The 14,115-nt window shown below is 39.1% G+C and overlaps 1 protein-coding gene across 1 annotated transcript; it reads left to right on the top strand.

Annotated features, from left to right (window-relative positions):
• Window positions 1-408: 408 nt before the first annotated feature.
• TRMU (tRNA 5-methylaminomethyl-2-thiouridylate methyltransferase) lies at window positions 409-13,502 on the top strand. Its single transcript, XM_019474599.1, has 10 exons — window positions 409-570; window positions 2,812-2,918; window positions 3,475-3,597; window positions 5,518-5,690; window positions 7,149-7,202; window positions 7,761-7,827; window positions 8,643-8,743; window positions 9,808-9,952; window positions 10,185-10,267; window positions 11,707-13,502. Exons 1-10 carry the CDS (start codon window positions 428-430, stop codon window positions 11,851-11,853), a joined length of 1,143 nt encoding a protein of 380 aa, XP_019330144.1. The 5' UTR covers window positions 409-427; the 3' UTR covers window positions 11,854-13,502.
• Window positions 13,503-14,115: the final 613 nt, after the last annotated feature.

Here is a 14,115-nt window from a genome sequence, read left to right as displayed (position 1 = left end):
CCGCTCCCCGCGCGGCCGAGTCCGGCCGGCGCCTCCCCGCGCTCGCCCGCCTCCTCCGGCGGGTGGAACGGCCCCGCCTCGGGCAGGGCGCCTCGGAGGGCCGGGCGCCTCGGGGGGCGGCAGAAGCGAGCGGTGAAGGAGGGGATGGGAGAAGCTCGGAGTGATGAGATACCGCCGCGTTGGGTTGCCGGGAGAGCTTGTCTTTGTGTTGGCTACTAGCGGTAGAAAAAAAAAATAGTCATACAGTAACTGTACTGTAAAGCTTAGCGGGATGTTTGCTTGGTACAGGACTGCACACATCTTCTGAAGGAAGCAGTCACTCAAGCAAGTCTTGAAAAACACAGGTTTTGGGTCCAGGCTGTAAGAATTTAACTTTGTAAGTCGTTCTTACCTTCATTTCATAGGCTACCAGGTGACAGGTGTCTTTATGAAGAACTGGGACCCTCTGGATGAGCAAGGAGCTTGCTCCATTGACAGAGATTGCGAAGATGCTTACCGGGTTTGTCAGAAGCTCGATCTTCCTTTTCACCAGGTTTCCTACGTGAAAGAATACTGGAATGAAGTATTCAGGTAGAAACACGTTTCAAATAGATGGTCTTTCAGCGTATTAGCATAGTGCCGTGTTATGCGAAAAGTAAGGATGGACAGATAATGGGCAACAGCAATTTATTGCGGTATTGTCGGTGCTAAGAGAAAGTACTGGAGCCTGTTAAATATCGGAGAATTATTTCTTCTCTTTTTCATATTTAAGATCAGAATTTATATGTTGGTTGTAACATGTTTGTTATTTTTGAATAGGAGATTTCTCCCTAGTTATGACGACTGTGTAGCAGTTGCTTTGGTGCGGCTCGTTTCTTCTGTTTCCCACATGCTGGCCCAACCGTATTGCAACTTGAGAAAAAAGTATTTAATGGGGTGCTGTTATTATCTGTGTGTGTAACTTACGCAGTGTGTTTTACATTGACATATACTGAACCCATTTTATCACAAAGTGATCATGAACTAGCCTTGCTTCTTTAAACTTGTAACAAATTTGAAACTGTTCTCTGAAGAGGGTGTTCAGATTTTCTGTGAATTTGTTCCACTTTAAGGGAAGAAAGGTCTACACAGGAAAAGCTTAAGAGTTTTTCTTGGGAGGCAGAAGAAGGAGGGAAATATTGGTATAACAACAGAATTTATCTTTTATGCACTCAACATAAGTACAAAAAAGATGTTCCCTGATCTTCATCATCCCCCTTTAAGTAGTGCTGTTGTTACCTCATCTTAGAAGAAACTGAGGAATAGTGTAGTCACGCTACTTCTACTTCATGTGGAAATGACGTCGAGTTGAGCACTAAACTTTTGTACAGTCAGTGAAGAAAACAGCCCTGTTCTGGGAAAGTTCGCTCCATTTTTTCCCTCCTGGTGTGAGAGAATGAATAAATGTTATCGGAACTCTTGAGGGGAGCAGGCTGTCTGTAAATGACAGTGAATCAAAGATCATAGAAGATCAGCTTTTCTTTTGCTTCTCATCATTTATTAGTACAGTGTTCTCAATCTGTTGCAAGTGTCTTGGTTTGTTTCAAAATCCTTTTTTCTTTACTGCCATCACTGACCTTGAATTTACTCCTCCTCTGGATCTCTTTTTAAAGGGTTATTAACCAAAAAACACCTTTTATCAAGAGAACTATTCCAGGTCTTGTCTTTCCCATGGTTTGTGCAAAGTCTGTTTCAGATCTTTGTGTCAGAGAGAGATTCAGTAGGCATCCTTCATTGCCTTTTCTCCGGTTCTGTACTTTACTTGAAGTTCTGAACTGATGTGAGCCTGGCTTTATGCCGAGTCTTTTATAAAGCTTGCAGTGTGCTCTTGCAGTATTTCCAAAGGAGTATTGTGTTATTGTAAGAGTACAGCGCTGAGCCAGCAAGAGGGAGGCAGCTCTGGCTAGACCCAGGTGATTTAATTATTAGTGTGAATTATTGAATTCAGAGCTGTTAAAAAGGAGTTAGACAAAAGATATGTTGCTTTATTTTCTATTTATGAGTGTAATGTATAACACGGTAAGGAAAAAGCAATTGATTCAGATGGTGAAAAGTAAAACCAAATACGAGGGTTGCTGGTGTTCTTTTAAATCCAGTCTATGCCCTCACTTCCTCTTGATTTCAGTGACTGCTGAGGACAAGCAAAATAATGCAGTGAGCAGGCCTTTTGATATCTCGGTGCATCACTGTATGCTGGTTTAATTTCATTAGTTATTATTTCAATGTTTTCAAGCAAATAATGCTAAGCACTTTAATTACGTGACAGTGTAAAATTACAACATGACTTTGAGAAACTACTTGATTTCTTGAAGGAAAAAAAAAAAGACAGGGAAGAGTCCATAAAATTAAGCCCCATGACTGCTTATGGTGGCACTACTGCAGATTAAGTTATTGTCCATTCAGCTGAGACACAGTAGCTCCTGGTGTGTACTCCACTGCACTGTCACTTTGAAAAATTACACGGGGTTGTTTAATTCTGAAAGAAAGTATTTTGTAAGAGATGAGTAGGTTGTGCACAGTGGGCAGCCATGTCTCCCCTGAGGGAGTATTAATCTAATAAAACACGGTTACAAGATTGTGAGTGATCATTTGACCATGTTCTCAGTGCGCTTTGGAGAAAATCTTCCAAGCATTGTTTTTTACTGGTTAAAATCTAATGGGTATTTTATTCCTTACATAAAATGCTTAGTATGACTGGATCTCAAGTTCTCATGTTTAAACAGATCGTTCAGTCTCGGATAGTATTATGCAGTGTTAATAATGTTGATATACATTTGAATCTTTATTTTACAGTGACCTCTTAAAAGAGTATGAATTGGGAAGGACTCCTAATCCTGATATTGTGTGTAACAAGCACATCAAATTCAACTACTTTCTTCATTATGCTATGGATAACCTTGGTAAGGCATTTTCAAGTGTGTCAGTACAGAGTGTGTGCTGTGGAAATGCGTAAAGGGTACAAACTCTTGAAAAGGTGGGGAAAAACAAGTACATATGCATGCCTAATCCACATATATCTGTGGCAGTATTTCAATATTTGCAAAGTATTTGGTTTTAAGTTTGCTTTTACATATAGAATCATAGAATGGTTCAGGTTGGAAAGGACCTCTGAAGGTCATCTAGTCTAACCCCCCTGCTGTGGGCAGGGACATCTTCAACTAGATCAGGTTGCTCACGTGTAGGAACAGATTTAATTCAGGGACATGCATTGACCTGAGCATTAAGTTTTACGTTCTTAGGTGGTCCTTAAAGTACAAAAGCACAAGTGCTGGCATGCTGATGAATAGTTTACATTATTTAATTAGCAGGAGTATGATTATTGTCTGTATAAGACTTCTCTATAGGTTTTCTTCCTTCATTGCTTTCTGCTTTTCTTACTGGATGTTTATAATCCTGTTTTAAACTGTGAATTTCAAGTATGTGCCTTTGTGTTTTGTTTTTTTTTTTTCTTGATAGGAGCAGATGCAATTGCTACTGGGCATTATGCTAGGACCTCCCTAGAGGATGAGGAGGTGTTTCAACAGAAACATATTAAAAGACCACAAAGGCTTTTCAGAAACCGTTTTGAAGTTAGAAATAGTAAGTGGTTTTTTCATTTCATATTTCATCCTAGATATGAAAGAGAAATTTAAACTATATTTGCTGTCACAGAATCAGGGAAATTTGTTGCCTTACACACAAGGATTACCATTTAAACCCCAGCCTTTGTAGAAGGTTTATTGTGCAAAACAGGGGATTTAGATTACTGAAAATTACCCTGACTAGTCAAATATTACATTTTCTATTTTAAGTGTTATAATCCAGGTGCAGAGGTAAGAATAAACATTTCAGTAGTAATCAACATTCTGGAGGAACTGTAATGTGGATTAGGGAGACAGGGCTATCTTCTGTACCTTGGAGAGGTATTTCAAGAAATCTTTATCAAGTATTTCCATGACTTACATAAAATTTTCTTTTTTAATATTTCTTCTATTTTAGGGAATGTATTCTTTGGCTATGCAATATATAGTATAGGTAGAACTCATCATGGGGATATGCTTAAGTGGAATTTTAGAATTAAGGCTTTGAAACATTAAACTTAATAACATACTTTTATACAGTAATTGGACTGTATATTATTTTACTGGAAAGAATCAGGTTCTCATTCAGTAATTCAACTATTCTGCCTTATTTATCTGTTCTCATATAGAAGCCTGGTTTTCCCAGGTAGGTCAAGGTTCTGCCTACACTGCAGTTGAAAAGTGCAAGTGCAACATGTGCAGACATTTTTAAGGCTACGATTCTCAGGTCAACAAAGGTACTAGTAGCAGCAGTGCAGGTCTTGCTTTTCACTTTAATAGTCTGCCTGCACCTGGACATAATCAGAGGTTGATCTCAGCACCACAGTGGTTCTCTTCTTACCAGTACCAAAGCCAGCTTCATGAATGCTGTTTTGGGTATGTCTCTGCATGGCGCTATCGCAGCTTGGATGGCGATGTAGAGAATTTCCCAAATAGCTCTGCAGTGAGCCATAATGTGGTAAAGTAACTCAGAGAAGCTCTGATGTATAATGAGAAGCGTGCTATACCCAAAGGGAAAGAAATTTGCCAACTACCACTATGCAAAGCTGACACGGTGATGGTTTTGTGTTACAGCTTCCCCGCTTTCATTTGTTTGTTCTGGACTTAAAGGAGTTTATTTGTTTCTTTGTTTTAATTTTATTTCTGGAAAATTGAAATGGCCCCAGCGGGACCAACAGTCTATACTTGTGACAGACTGTGATTCACAGTTGTAGTGTTTTGTGATGTTCTAAACAGGCTTCCTGCCCCGTTACTGAGATTTTGTATTATTAGTTGTGACTGAACTATTGGCCTGTAGTTAGTGTTCGTCTGAGTCAAGAAACATGAGTAGAGTTTCTACAACGGAAGAGCTATTAGCTCTTCAAGAGAGTGGACAGAACATGACTGAAAAATTATACCAATTTTATTTCATCTGGGCAATCAGGAGACTTCATCTATTTTAAAGAAAAAAGACAAACTGTCCTCTCTGAGCATTGGGAATAACTCTGCTGATCGTTCAAATCATTGATTTACAGCAGTGTGATTTCAGGGCAAAACTGAGTGTCTTTTTGAAGAACAGTATACTCTAAGACATTTGAATCTTCATTCTCTCTTTCACATGAATTCAATACAATTTCACATGAAATGTGAAAGTTGTTTCCGTTTTTCATGTTGTAGATGTTCTTACCAGTGACACATGCAGTATTGTAATAGATGAGGCAATGTAAGACACTGTAAGATTCTGTGTTGTACAAAATCAGAATCTTTCTGGATCTTTTTAGTGGTGAGAAAATACCCAAACATTTTCAATTAGATTTTGAAAAACCTGAAAAATACTGTCTTTAACATGTGTTTGGAAATAATAAAACTAAAATGTTGATTGTCAAAACAAAATACTAAAGGAAGTTGAACTATTAAAGGGGGTTGTGTTGAGATGCTTTATGTGTTCTACACTTTGCAGCTGTGAAACTCCTTCAAGGGGCTGACCTCTCTAAGGACCAGACCTTCTTTCTAAGTCAGATCTCGCAGGATGCTTTGAGGAAAACCATTTTCCCTTTAGGGGATTTAACAAAAAGTTTTGTAAAGAAGATAGCAGCGGAACACGGCCTTCATCATGTGCTAAAGAAAAAAGAGGCATGGTAACACTTAAACTCTTTTGATTTGTATTTCTCTCTAAAATTGACTTTCGTGAACTTCTTGAACTTTAATCTGTGACAACTCGTGTGTTTCTGAGCACCATAATAGAATAGGTTGGGAAGCAGTTTTATAGCTGTCTACTTGCTTAAAAGTACTTTTATGAGCTTGTGGTTAGCTTGTGTGTTTTAGCTTGCAGATAATTTGTCTACCTTTGTATCTCAGAAGAGCTAAGGTGAATGTGTTAGGATGCTGTGAGCCTTAAGGAAAGCATTCTCTGTCGCAGCAGGTGAGAAGCCTTTGGTCTTTATTTTCCTTAGTTTTTAAAGGCTTCCTCACTATAATTGTTTTTCAGTATGTCTTTATAGAAATTGGATCATAGTAGTTTTCCACAGTTACTCTTTAAAAAAAAAAAAGTTCTGTTTCTCTGAGAACTAACACTTTGTGAGTTGATACTAAAAAAATGTAATGCAGGACTGTCATGGTTTAACCCCAGTAGGCAACCAAGCACCACACAGCCGCTCGCTCACTCCCCCCCGCAGTGGGGTGGGGGCGAGAATAAGACGAGCAAAAGAGAGAAAACCTGCGGGTTGAGATAAGAACAGTTTAATACTTGAAATGTAATAGTAATAGTAATTGTAATGGAAAGTAAAACAATGAGAGAGAGAAACAAAACCGGGGGGCATGACGGCACATGGTATGGAATATCCCTTTGGCCAGTTTGGGTCAGCTGTCCTGGCTGTGCCCCCTCCCAGCTTCTTGTGCACCTCCAGCCTTCTCAGTCGGTAGAGCATGAGAAGCTGAAAGGTCCTTGACTAGTGTAAGCACTGCTTAGCAACAACTAAAACATCAGTGAGTTATCACATTATTCTCACCCTAAATCCAAAACACAGCACTGTACCAGCTACTAGGAGGGAAATTAACTCTATCCCAGCTGAAACCAGGACAGGGCAGCAATCATATTGCTGGTGCCGTCTTGGTTGCTTTTAATGTTTATGTTCGTCCACTGTAAATGGGTGTTTGAAGAACGTAGACAGTAACTGAAAGGAAAAGGAAAGCCTATTTGTTTTTGAAAGTTTTTTTCAAGAGATATATACTCTTGAATAATTGTATTATATTAATACTGTATAATTTGTATTACTTTCGTACTTTAATCTGAAAGAGACTTCTGTTTTTAATATACATACCATATAGTCACAAAGGTTAATGTATTTATTTATTGAACGTGTTCTATTTCGTATTATTTCTCTTCTGTGCTTATGGCTCTCACTGATACTGTATAGAATTAGTTTACCTATGTTGGTGCAGCTGTTGTGGTTTTGTTTATTTTATGAGATGCCTAGCATAGTTTAGGATACGTATTGGGGGGGGGAATCCATCTTGGACAGATTATTAGTAGACATTATTTCAAATGTTTTTCTCTGCTTTTATGGATTCAATACCATGTTTACTTTTCAGAGTATGGGAGTCTGTTTCATTGGTGAAAGAAACTTTGAAAATTTCCTTCTTGAGGTGAGCAACATTAAGTCTATGACAATCTTTATGTTCTGTTCTGGTTTTTGGTAGTAATTTATAACACTGTCTACAGAAAAATCTCCAACAGCTTGTGGCTCACACTAAGTAGCAATGTCCCATCTCTTTTTGCAGTCCCAAGCCTACTAGAAGCTAACGCCAACAGCCTGTAGGAAGTATCTTGCCCCTCCACCAGCGAACAGTCAGTCACTTTCTGTAGCAAAAGGAGTGCATGAACTTGCATTCCTGTGCCTGCCAGGCTCTGACAAGTACCTGTTGGGTTGTGATGTGAGAGGGGCAAATGGCTGAATCCCGCTGTCCCCTGGCATAAGTGAGGATGGGGGGAGTGAAGCCCAGAATTACTGCTGATAGGGACTGCCCTTCCTACTTTTCTCTCTAAAGCAGCATCAGGGAAGAGGCAGTAAGCTGCTTGGACAGAGTTTGCTTCTTGAAAAGTTATTTTCCAACTTCAAGAGAATGTAGTGACAGAACCTGAAATATACCGTGAGGTTTTTTTGGGCCATCTTCTGACTTGAACAATCTCTTCCTATTTGGTAGTATTTAGAACCTCAACCAGGTAACTTTGTTTCCATTGAAGATAAGAAGGTGATGGGAACACACAAAGGTAATTGGCTAACCCACCTTAATAACTGCTTTTAGATAAATGGAACAATACTGCTTATATTTGGAGGGACAAATTTTGTGAAATTCCAAACGAGCCTACAGGTTTTTCCCAGTTTGATGGAAAACTTGCTTTATATGATAGTAGAGCCTTGAACTACAACTGATTCTTGACTATTTGTTCCATGTTGCAAGAAAGTAAATAATAATTATTAGGGTTACTCTCTTGATACTAAGTGGTTGTTAATTTAATACTGAGAGACCATTGTTCATTTAATTCTTTCAGAATAACTGTGCTTCAGTTCCAGATTCTTTAGTACCTAAACTTTGCAGGAAAAATACACCATGCACCTCAGTGATGCACAGCAGGACATCACCAAACATGGGCAGCTTACCTTGTCCTTTCCTTCTGTGTGTCCTTCCTTTGCTCTCCTCAGTTCTAGCTGCCAGAACTGAGTTCCTCTCCCAAGTAATTTATGGAAGTAGGATGTTCTACTGGTACCTAAAAGTAAAGGAAGCTGGTAAGACTGAGTGCTAGCAAAACCACAAATTGAAGCTGAAATAAAGAAATGTTTGTCTTTTATAAACCTTAAAGATACCACAATTGAAATGGATTAGTTTGAAATCACGTGCTTCAAGTACAGATGAAAACTTTTGAGTAGAGTTTAGTTTAGTTTGTAATTGGCACACTTCTCTAAGACAACTTGGTTCGTTATTGTTTGTTTAGTGGTAAAGTTTTGGGGAAATGATTTTAAGATACTTTTCTGAAAGTAAAAGATTAAAAGTTGCTAGCACCATTACATATTTGTATTTCTTTAGGTTGGTTCCTCTACACAATAGGCCAGAGGGCTAGACTAGCAGGCCTGAAGGATGCTTGGTTCGTTGTAGACAAAGATGTCAGCACTGGAGATGTCTTTGTGGTGAGTTAATTAAGACTGGTACTGCAAATGACTGATGCAAGCATTTTGTGACTCCTGCTGTACGGAATGTGATTCTAACCTGGGCAGAATTCTTGGCTTTCCTCTTGGGGGAAACAAGAACCAACTAGTGCAGCATCAGCAGGTTTGAAACATCTTGTCCAAACTGGCTTTTCTTGAGTAGAAGATTGTTTTAGATTTTGGCATAGAACTTTTCCAAACAAAGGGCAAATACTGAAAAGAATCAGCCAATCTACTGAGCTCTCATTTTCTACTCTAAAACATGAGTTTTTTATTGTAGTTATTATGACACAGTATATAAAATGTGTATTATCTTGGTTTACTATGTATTGCTACTTTCTTTTTCTAGTAAAAGAAGTAGTAGACAGTAATAAGTTTTATCATTTTAAAAACTGAGGCAGAATATATATAATACTGCAAATAATTGGTGTGTTAATGACTAATCATATGAGATGACTGGGAGTTCTGCAGCTTGCTAGCATTGTTAATGTTTCTTGCTGTTCATGCAGTTGTTATTCTTGTTATTACTGATGTGATTCTAATGAGGTGTACTGCTACATCTTGATGTGCCTGGGGGGGAATCATAATCAAGTGAGAGTTGAGAAGAAACAGGCAGGACCACTAAGAAGTTTTTTTTATGCCCTACAGCAAGGTTGTGTGTGTGCAACACCTTTGTTGGGGAGGTGTTGAGTTGGGAAATTGGAGAAGAGGGAGGTAGCATATTGTTGAGGTAGGATAAGGAGGACAGCAGATATCTGACTCAGCCTGAAGAAGGCAGAAATATAATGGCAGGAAAAAGAATACAAGAAGTGACGTGACTCTGAGATGTAGAAGACTGACAAATAATTCAGGCTTGCTTTAGCCTATTTTTTTCATTAAAGGCTTCCACCTGGAAGCTGATTAAGTGCTAATAAATGCTTGCTTTCTTACTCATTTTGCCTTCATTTTGATATGGCTTGATGCTTCTTCTATATTTCATGCTTTACTTTACAAGTTATACACTCTCTGGCAAAAACAACAGCATTAAATAAACGTCGTATTTTAAGGCACCGTCAACAGATCACCCTGCTCTGTACAGAGACCTATTGCGGACAAACCGAGTGCACTGGATAGCAGAGGAACCTCCTGCAGAGCTTGTTAGAGATAAAATGATGGAATGTCATTTCAGGTTTCGGCACCAGATGGCACTGGGTAATCAAACCTTGTTTTGTTTTTTGTTTTACTCGGTTTGTGAAACTGTGGTAGTGTGTTCAGTGTAGTTTTGCAGAAATAGTTGAAAAGTGTTGGCTTGCCTTTCTGTTTCTGCAGTGTCTTTATAAAACAATCCTTGACTTACATCTGTTTAACCTAGTGATGAAGGTTTTTCTTTTTTAATGTGAACATAAGGATTAACTGGCAGGTGTTTGGCCATTTTCTGCTCTAGTGCCTTGTGTGCTGACTCTAAACCAAGATGGGAGCGTGTGGGTGACGCTAGTGAAGCCAGCAAGAGCTATCACACCTGGGCAGGTAAGTTATTAGAAGTGATTTTCTTTCCTTTTTTGTGTTTTGGCTTATCTGGCTAATAAAACGGAGTAGTGTTTTTATTAGCTGGGGCAAAATAGTTAATTCATTTGCATGTGAGAGCAGTTAGCTCTATTTTTGACTATTCATCAACTACTTTGAAGGAGATTGTTTCTAGTTTTAAATGGTCTGCTGTTATCCATATAGTCTGAGAAATTTGCTTACAAGTTTTAGAAATACATGAAAACGTCTCTGGTAATCAATTGTATATGCAGAAATGGAATCTGTTGTTGTCTTCAAGAAATAGATTTAAAAAGGCGTTAGTTTGGTAACTGGCTGCTTAATATGGTTTTAGCGTTCAAATTTGTTTAGTGAGGATCTGTGTCCAGTGAATTTCCTTGTCCCGGGACAGTACTGAGAAGAGATACTGTGTAGTGATGCCTTTTAATACTGCTAATATAAAGATACTCCATGACATCATAAACCAGTGGTTCTCAAACATTTTCTGCATGCCCTCTCCCAGCATACGTTCTACTCTCCCTCTCCAAAACTTGGGGGCCCATGGGACACATCAGGAGGGAAATTGTCTGAGAATTATTTGTAATGGAGAGAGGGATACACTTAAGAGAAGTGAGCTGAGCTGAGAAGACTCCAGCCAGAGATGATGATAGGCATGAGAAGCCCCTGACTGCCCGGAGCTGCTGAGCCTGTAACCGGGCTCTTTACTGCAAGGTAATGAGACAAGGCCAGGAGGTCTGTGCTCCTCCTCTCCTGCAAGAACCTGCTGAGCACGTTGGGGAGCTCCAGTCGCTTCCTTCCAGATGGTCTGCTCCGGTAGTCCTTGGTCCCCTTCCTATTTTGAGAAGTGCCACTATAGCCTGGACACAGTTGTCTAGGGAAAGTCCAGTGAAGATGGAGATGATGCTATGTATGTTGTCCCTTTGGGAAAGGAAACTTCCCAGCACAATCCATTCCACCTCAGCAACTGAAGAGTTTTGAAATAATCTTGTAGAAGTTCGTGATGGAATTTCCACCAACATGTTTATATTTACACTCGTGAGCCAACAAATCCTTTCAGCACAATCCATTCCACCTCAGCAACTGAAGAGTTTTGAAATAATCTTGTAGAAGTGGAATTTGGAATTTCCACCAACATGTTTATATTTACACTCGTGAGCCAACAAATCCTTTTTTTATTCTTTTTTTTTTTTTTTAAGTTTTGGTCAGAAAAAATATAAATGATACATTACCCAACATGTTTATATTTACACTCGTGAGCCAACAAATCCTTTGTGGTTTTTTTATTCTTTTTTTTTTTTTTTAAGATTTGGTCAGAACAAATATAAATGAATACACTCACTGTCTAGCTGGTCTTGCACAGCCTGCAGTTGCTCACCGTGCCGTTTGCAGCTGCTGAAGAGACTCTCCCTGTGTTTATGTCCTAGTTTGCCGTGTTCTACAAGGGTGACGAGTGCTTGGGCAGTGGGAAGATCCTAAGGATGGGCCCATCGGTGTATACCATGCAACAGGGCAAAAACCGAGAGGAGGGTCCAAAGAAGGAAGAGATTGACAAGATAGAACCAGCAACGTAACACGTCGGTTTGTTTATTGGAGGACTTTGGAGAATTTGCTGCCTGTGAATAATAAAAACAATAATAAACATATTTTTTGTTGATCTGTATGTTCTAAAGGTCAGTTGACCATCGAGCCCCAGCTCTTGACTGCTAGCACTGAACAGGTTTAAAACTATAGCCAGTTTGGTACAATTTTACTGGACTGGATAGTGATATTTATGTTAATACATATTAAGGGATGTCTTAAAGTTGTTCTGTAATAGTAGTTACACATACAAGAATTTTAATATAAAAATCATGTCTGAAATCATAAATCTATCTTTTATGCGTAAGTGAAATACTTTTTTTTTTTTCTTATGTGAAGATACCTGTCCCTAGGTAAAGTACATATGTTGTTTTACAGTAAATGTATGTTTGTGCTTTGAACTCTGGAAAAGGAATGAATAATATTTAAGTTCAGCATTTTGAATGAACTCCAAGCAACAGATATTTATTTCTAATTTTATATAGTTTTATAAGAAATGCTTTGGATTCTTAAGCTGTATTAAGTAGTGGTTTCAGATATTTACGTAATTCAGAATTACAAATCTAGGGGCTTAAAAACAGTCTTGATAAATTTTTTCACACAACTGACTAATTTTTTATTAACTGCTGAGGGCAGAGGCTGTTTGGTTTCTCTCCTGGAGAAGAGAATGCAAATGCAAAAAAAAAAGCATTTTCTTTGCTTCAGAAAAATGCAAATTCATATGCATTTCCTTATTATGTAGCTAACTTAATATAGACCCGATAATAATTGGATCTTGCCATGTGTCAAAATGGAGCGGTATTAGGAAGAGCTGAATAGCCCTGTCCAAATTATCTATGTTTATAAGGATTGGGTGCATATTGAGGACACCCTAAGCTTGTAATAAAACTTTATTACAGCAAGTCAACAAAAATGAATTCCTGTCTTTCAGTATGGTAGAAGGTGGTAGCTGTCCCTAAAGTACAGCTGTGCAGGAGCAGGACTTTCCAGATGGGTGTCGAATTTTGAGATTTGCATCCAATTTGGGCGGTAGCAAAGCTGTACCATGAATAGATCTTTTCAGGAGATCGGAAGGCTTGGATTACGTGTACATCCTTTTCTGTTGTCTTAGTGTCTTCTAAGAATTCCTTTTATTTCTTCTGGTAAGAAAAGTAAAAGGTAGTCTCTTTTCTTCAAAGTGTGGAAGTAAAAAGGGGAGAAGACACTCTTCAGTGTCTACCTGCTAGTCTGGTAAAGTTAAACACACAGTTCAGGGAGCCCTATGGAAAAAAGCTGGACTGTTAAAATCTTACGTATTTGACATTACAGCAGATCTGCGTGAGAGGGGAAAAAAGCCATCCTTTTTCACTGGTGCCAAAATCAATTCAATTTAAAAGTCTGTCTTCAGAGTGCCTATCCATGCCCAGATTAACTGTAAGGACTATTCATGCTTCACATCAACTCCTGATTTGTGTTAGGTTAGTTGTGTTATGGGTCCTGGTCGTGACTTTTATGTGGTTTTCCTAATGTTTTCCTTATCTTTCCTGAAACTTTCGTCTTTGCAAAATGTGGAATTAATTACTAAGGAGTTAATGCTCCACATTGTCCTCATCTGAGTTATCCAGTAAATGTCCCAATTAAAATCTTCATAAATGTTTTGTGTTATACAAGTGTGGTTTTTATTATTACTTCATCTCACAACACTCTCAGGTATGTTTGTTGTTTGATACTGTACTGGTAGAGGTAGATTCGACTGTGAGGACATGAAAAAGGACATAGCCATTTCTGTGTCTCCAAAATTCACTTTCTTTTAAAATTCACAGAATTGCAGAGGTTGGCAAGGATCTCTGGAGATCATCTAGTCCAACTCCACTGCTCAAAGCAGGGGCAACTGGAGCAGGTTGCTCAGGGCCACGTTGTCAGGTTTTGAATATCTCCAAGGGTGGAGACTCCACAACCTGCACCAATAAGATCCCCCTGAGTCTTCTCTTCTCAAGGCTGAACAGCCCCAGCTCTCTCAGCTTCTCCTTGTATGACGGATGCTCCAATCCCCCCATATCAGCTCTTCAATGTCAGTTCAGGAAGTTTGTCAGTGCTCCAGAGACCTCGTGGACTGCTTGTGCCTTTCAGGGTTGTCCCTCCAGCAGGTATCAGAGTGGTTTAAGTCCTCCGTGAGGACCAGGGCCTGCAAACATGAGGCTTCTTCCAGTTGTCTTTCTTCCTGGTCACACAGTGTAGCAGGCACCTACAGCAATGTCACCCATGTAGGTCACCCC

This window comes from Aptenodytes forsteri, unplaced genomic scaffold, assembly GCF_000699145.1.
Source record: "Aptenodytes forsteri isolate BGI_AS27 unplaced genomic scaffold, ASM69914v1 Scaffold137, whole genome shotgun sequence".
Taxonomy (NCBI): domain Eukaryota; kingdom Metazoa; phylum Chordata; class Aves; order Sphenisciformes; family Spheniscidae; genus Aptenodytes; species Aptenodytes forsteri.
The sequence above is the reverse complement of the archived record's forward strand: the minus strand, read 5'-3'. Positions and strand labels throughout refer to the sequence as shown.

Bases quoted from the DNA above. Each gene is read 5' to 3' on its own strand.
- TRMU (XM_019474599.1), top strand. From the start codon at position 428: ATGAAGAACTGGGACCCTCTGGATGAGCAAGGAGCTTGCTCCATTGAC. The intron at 3,598-5,517 runs GTAAGTGGTTTT...TACACTTTGCAG, and splicing joins CCGTTTTGAAGTTAGAAATA to CTGTGAAACTCCTTCAAGGG. The intron at 8,744-9,807 runs GTGAGTTAATTA...TCGTATTTTAAG, and splicing joins GCACTGGAGATGTCTTTGTG to GCACCGTCAACAGATCACCC.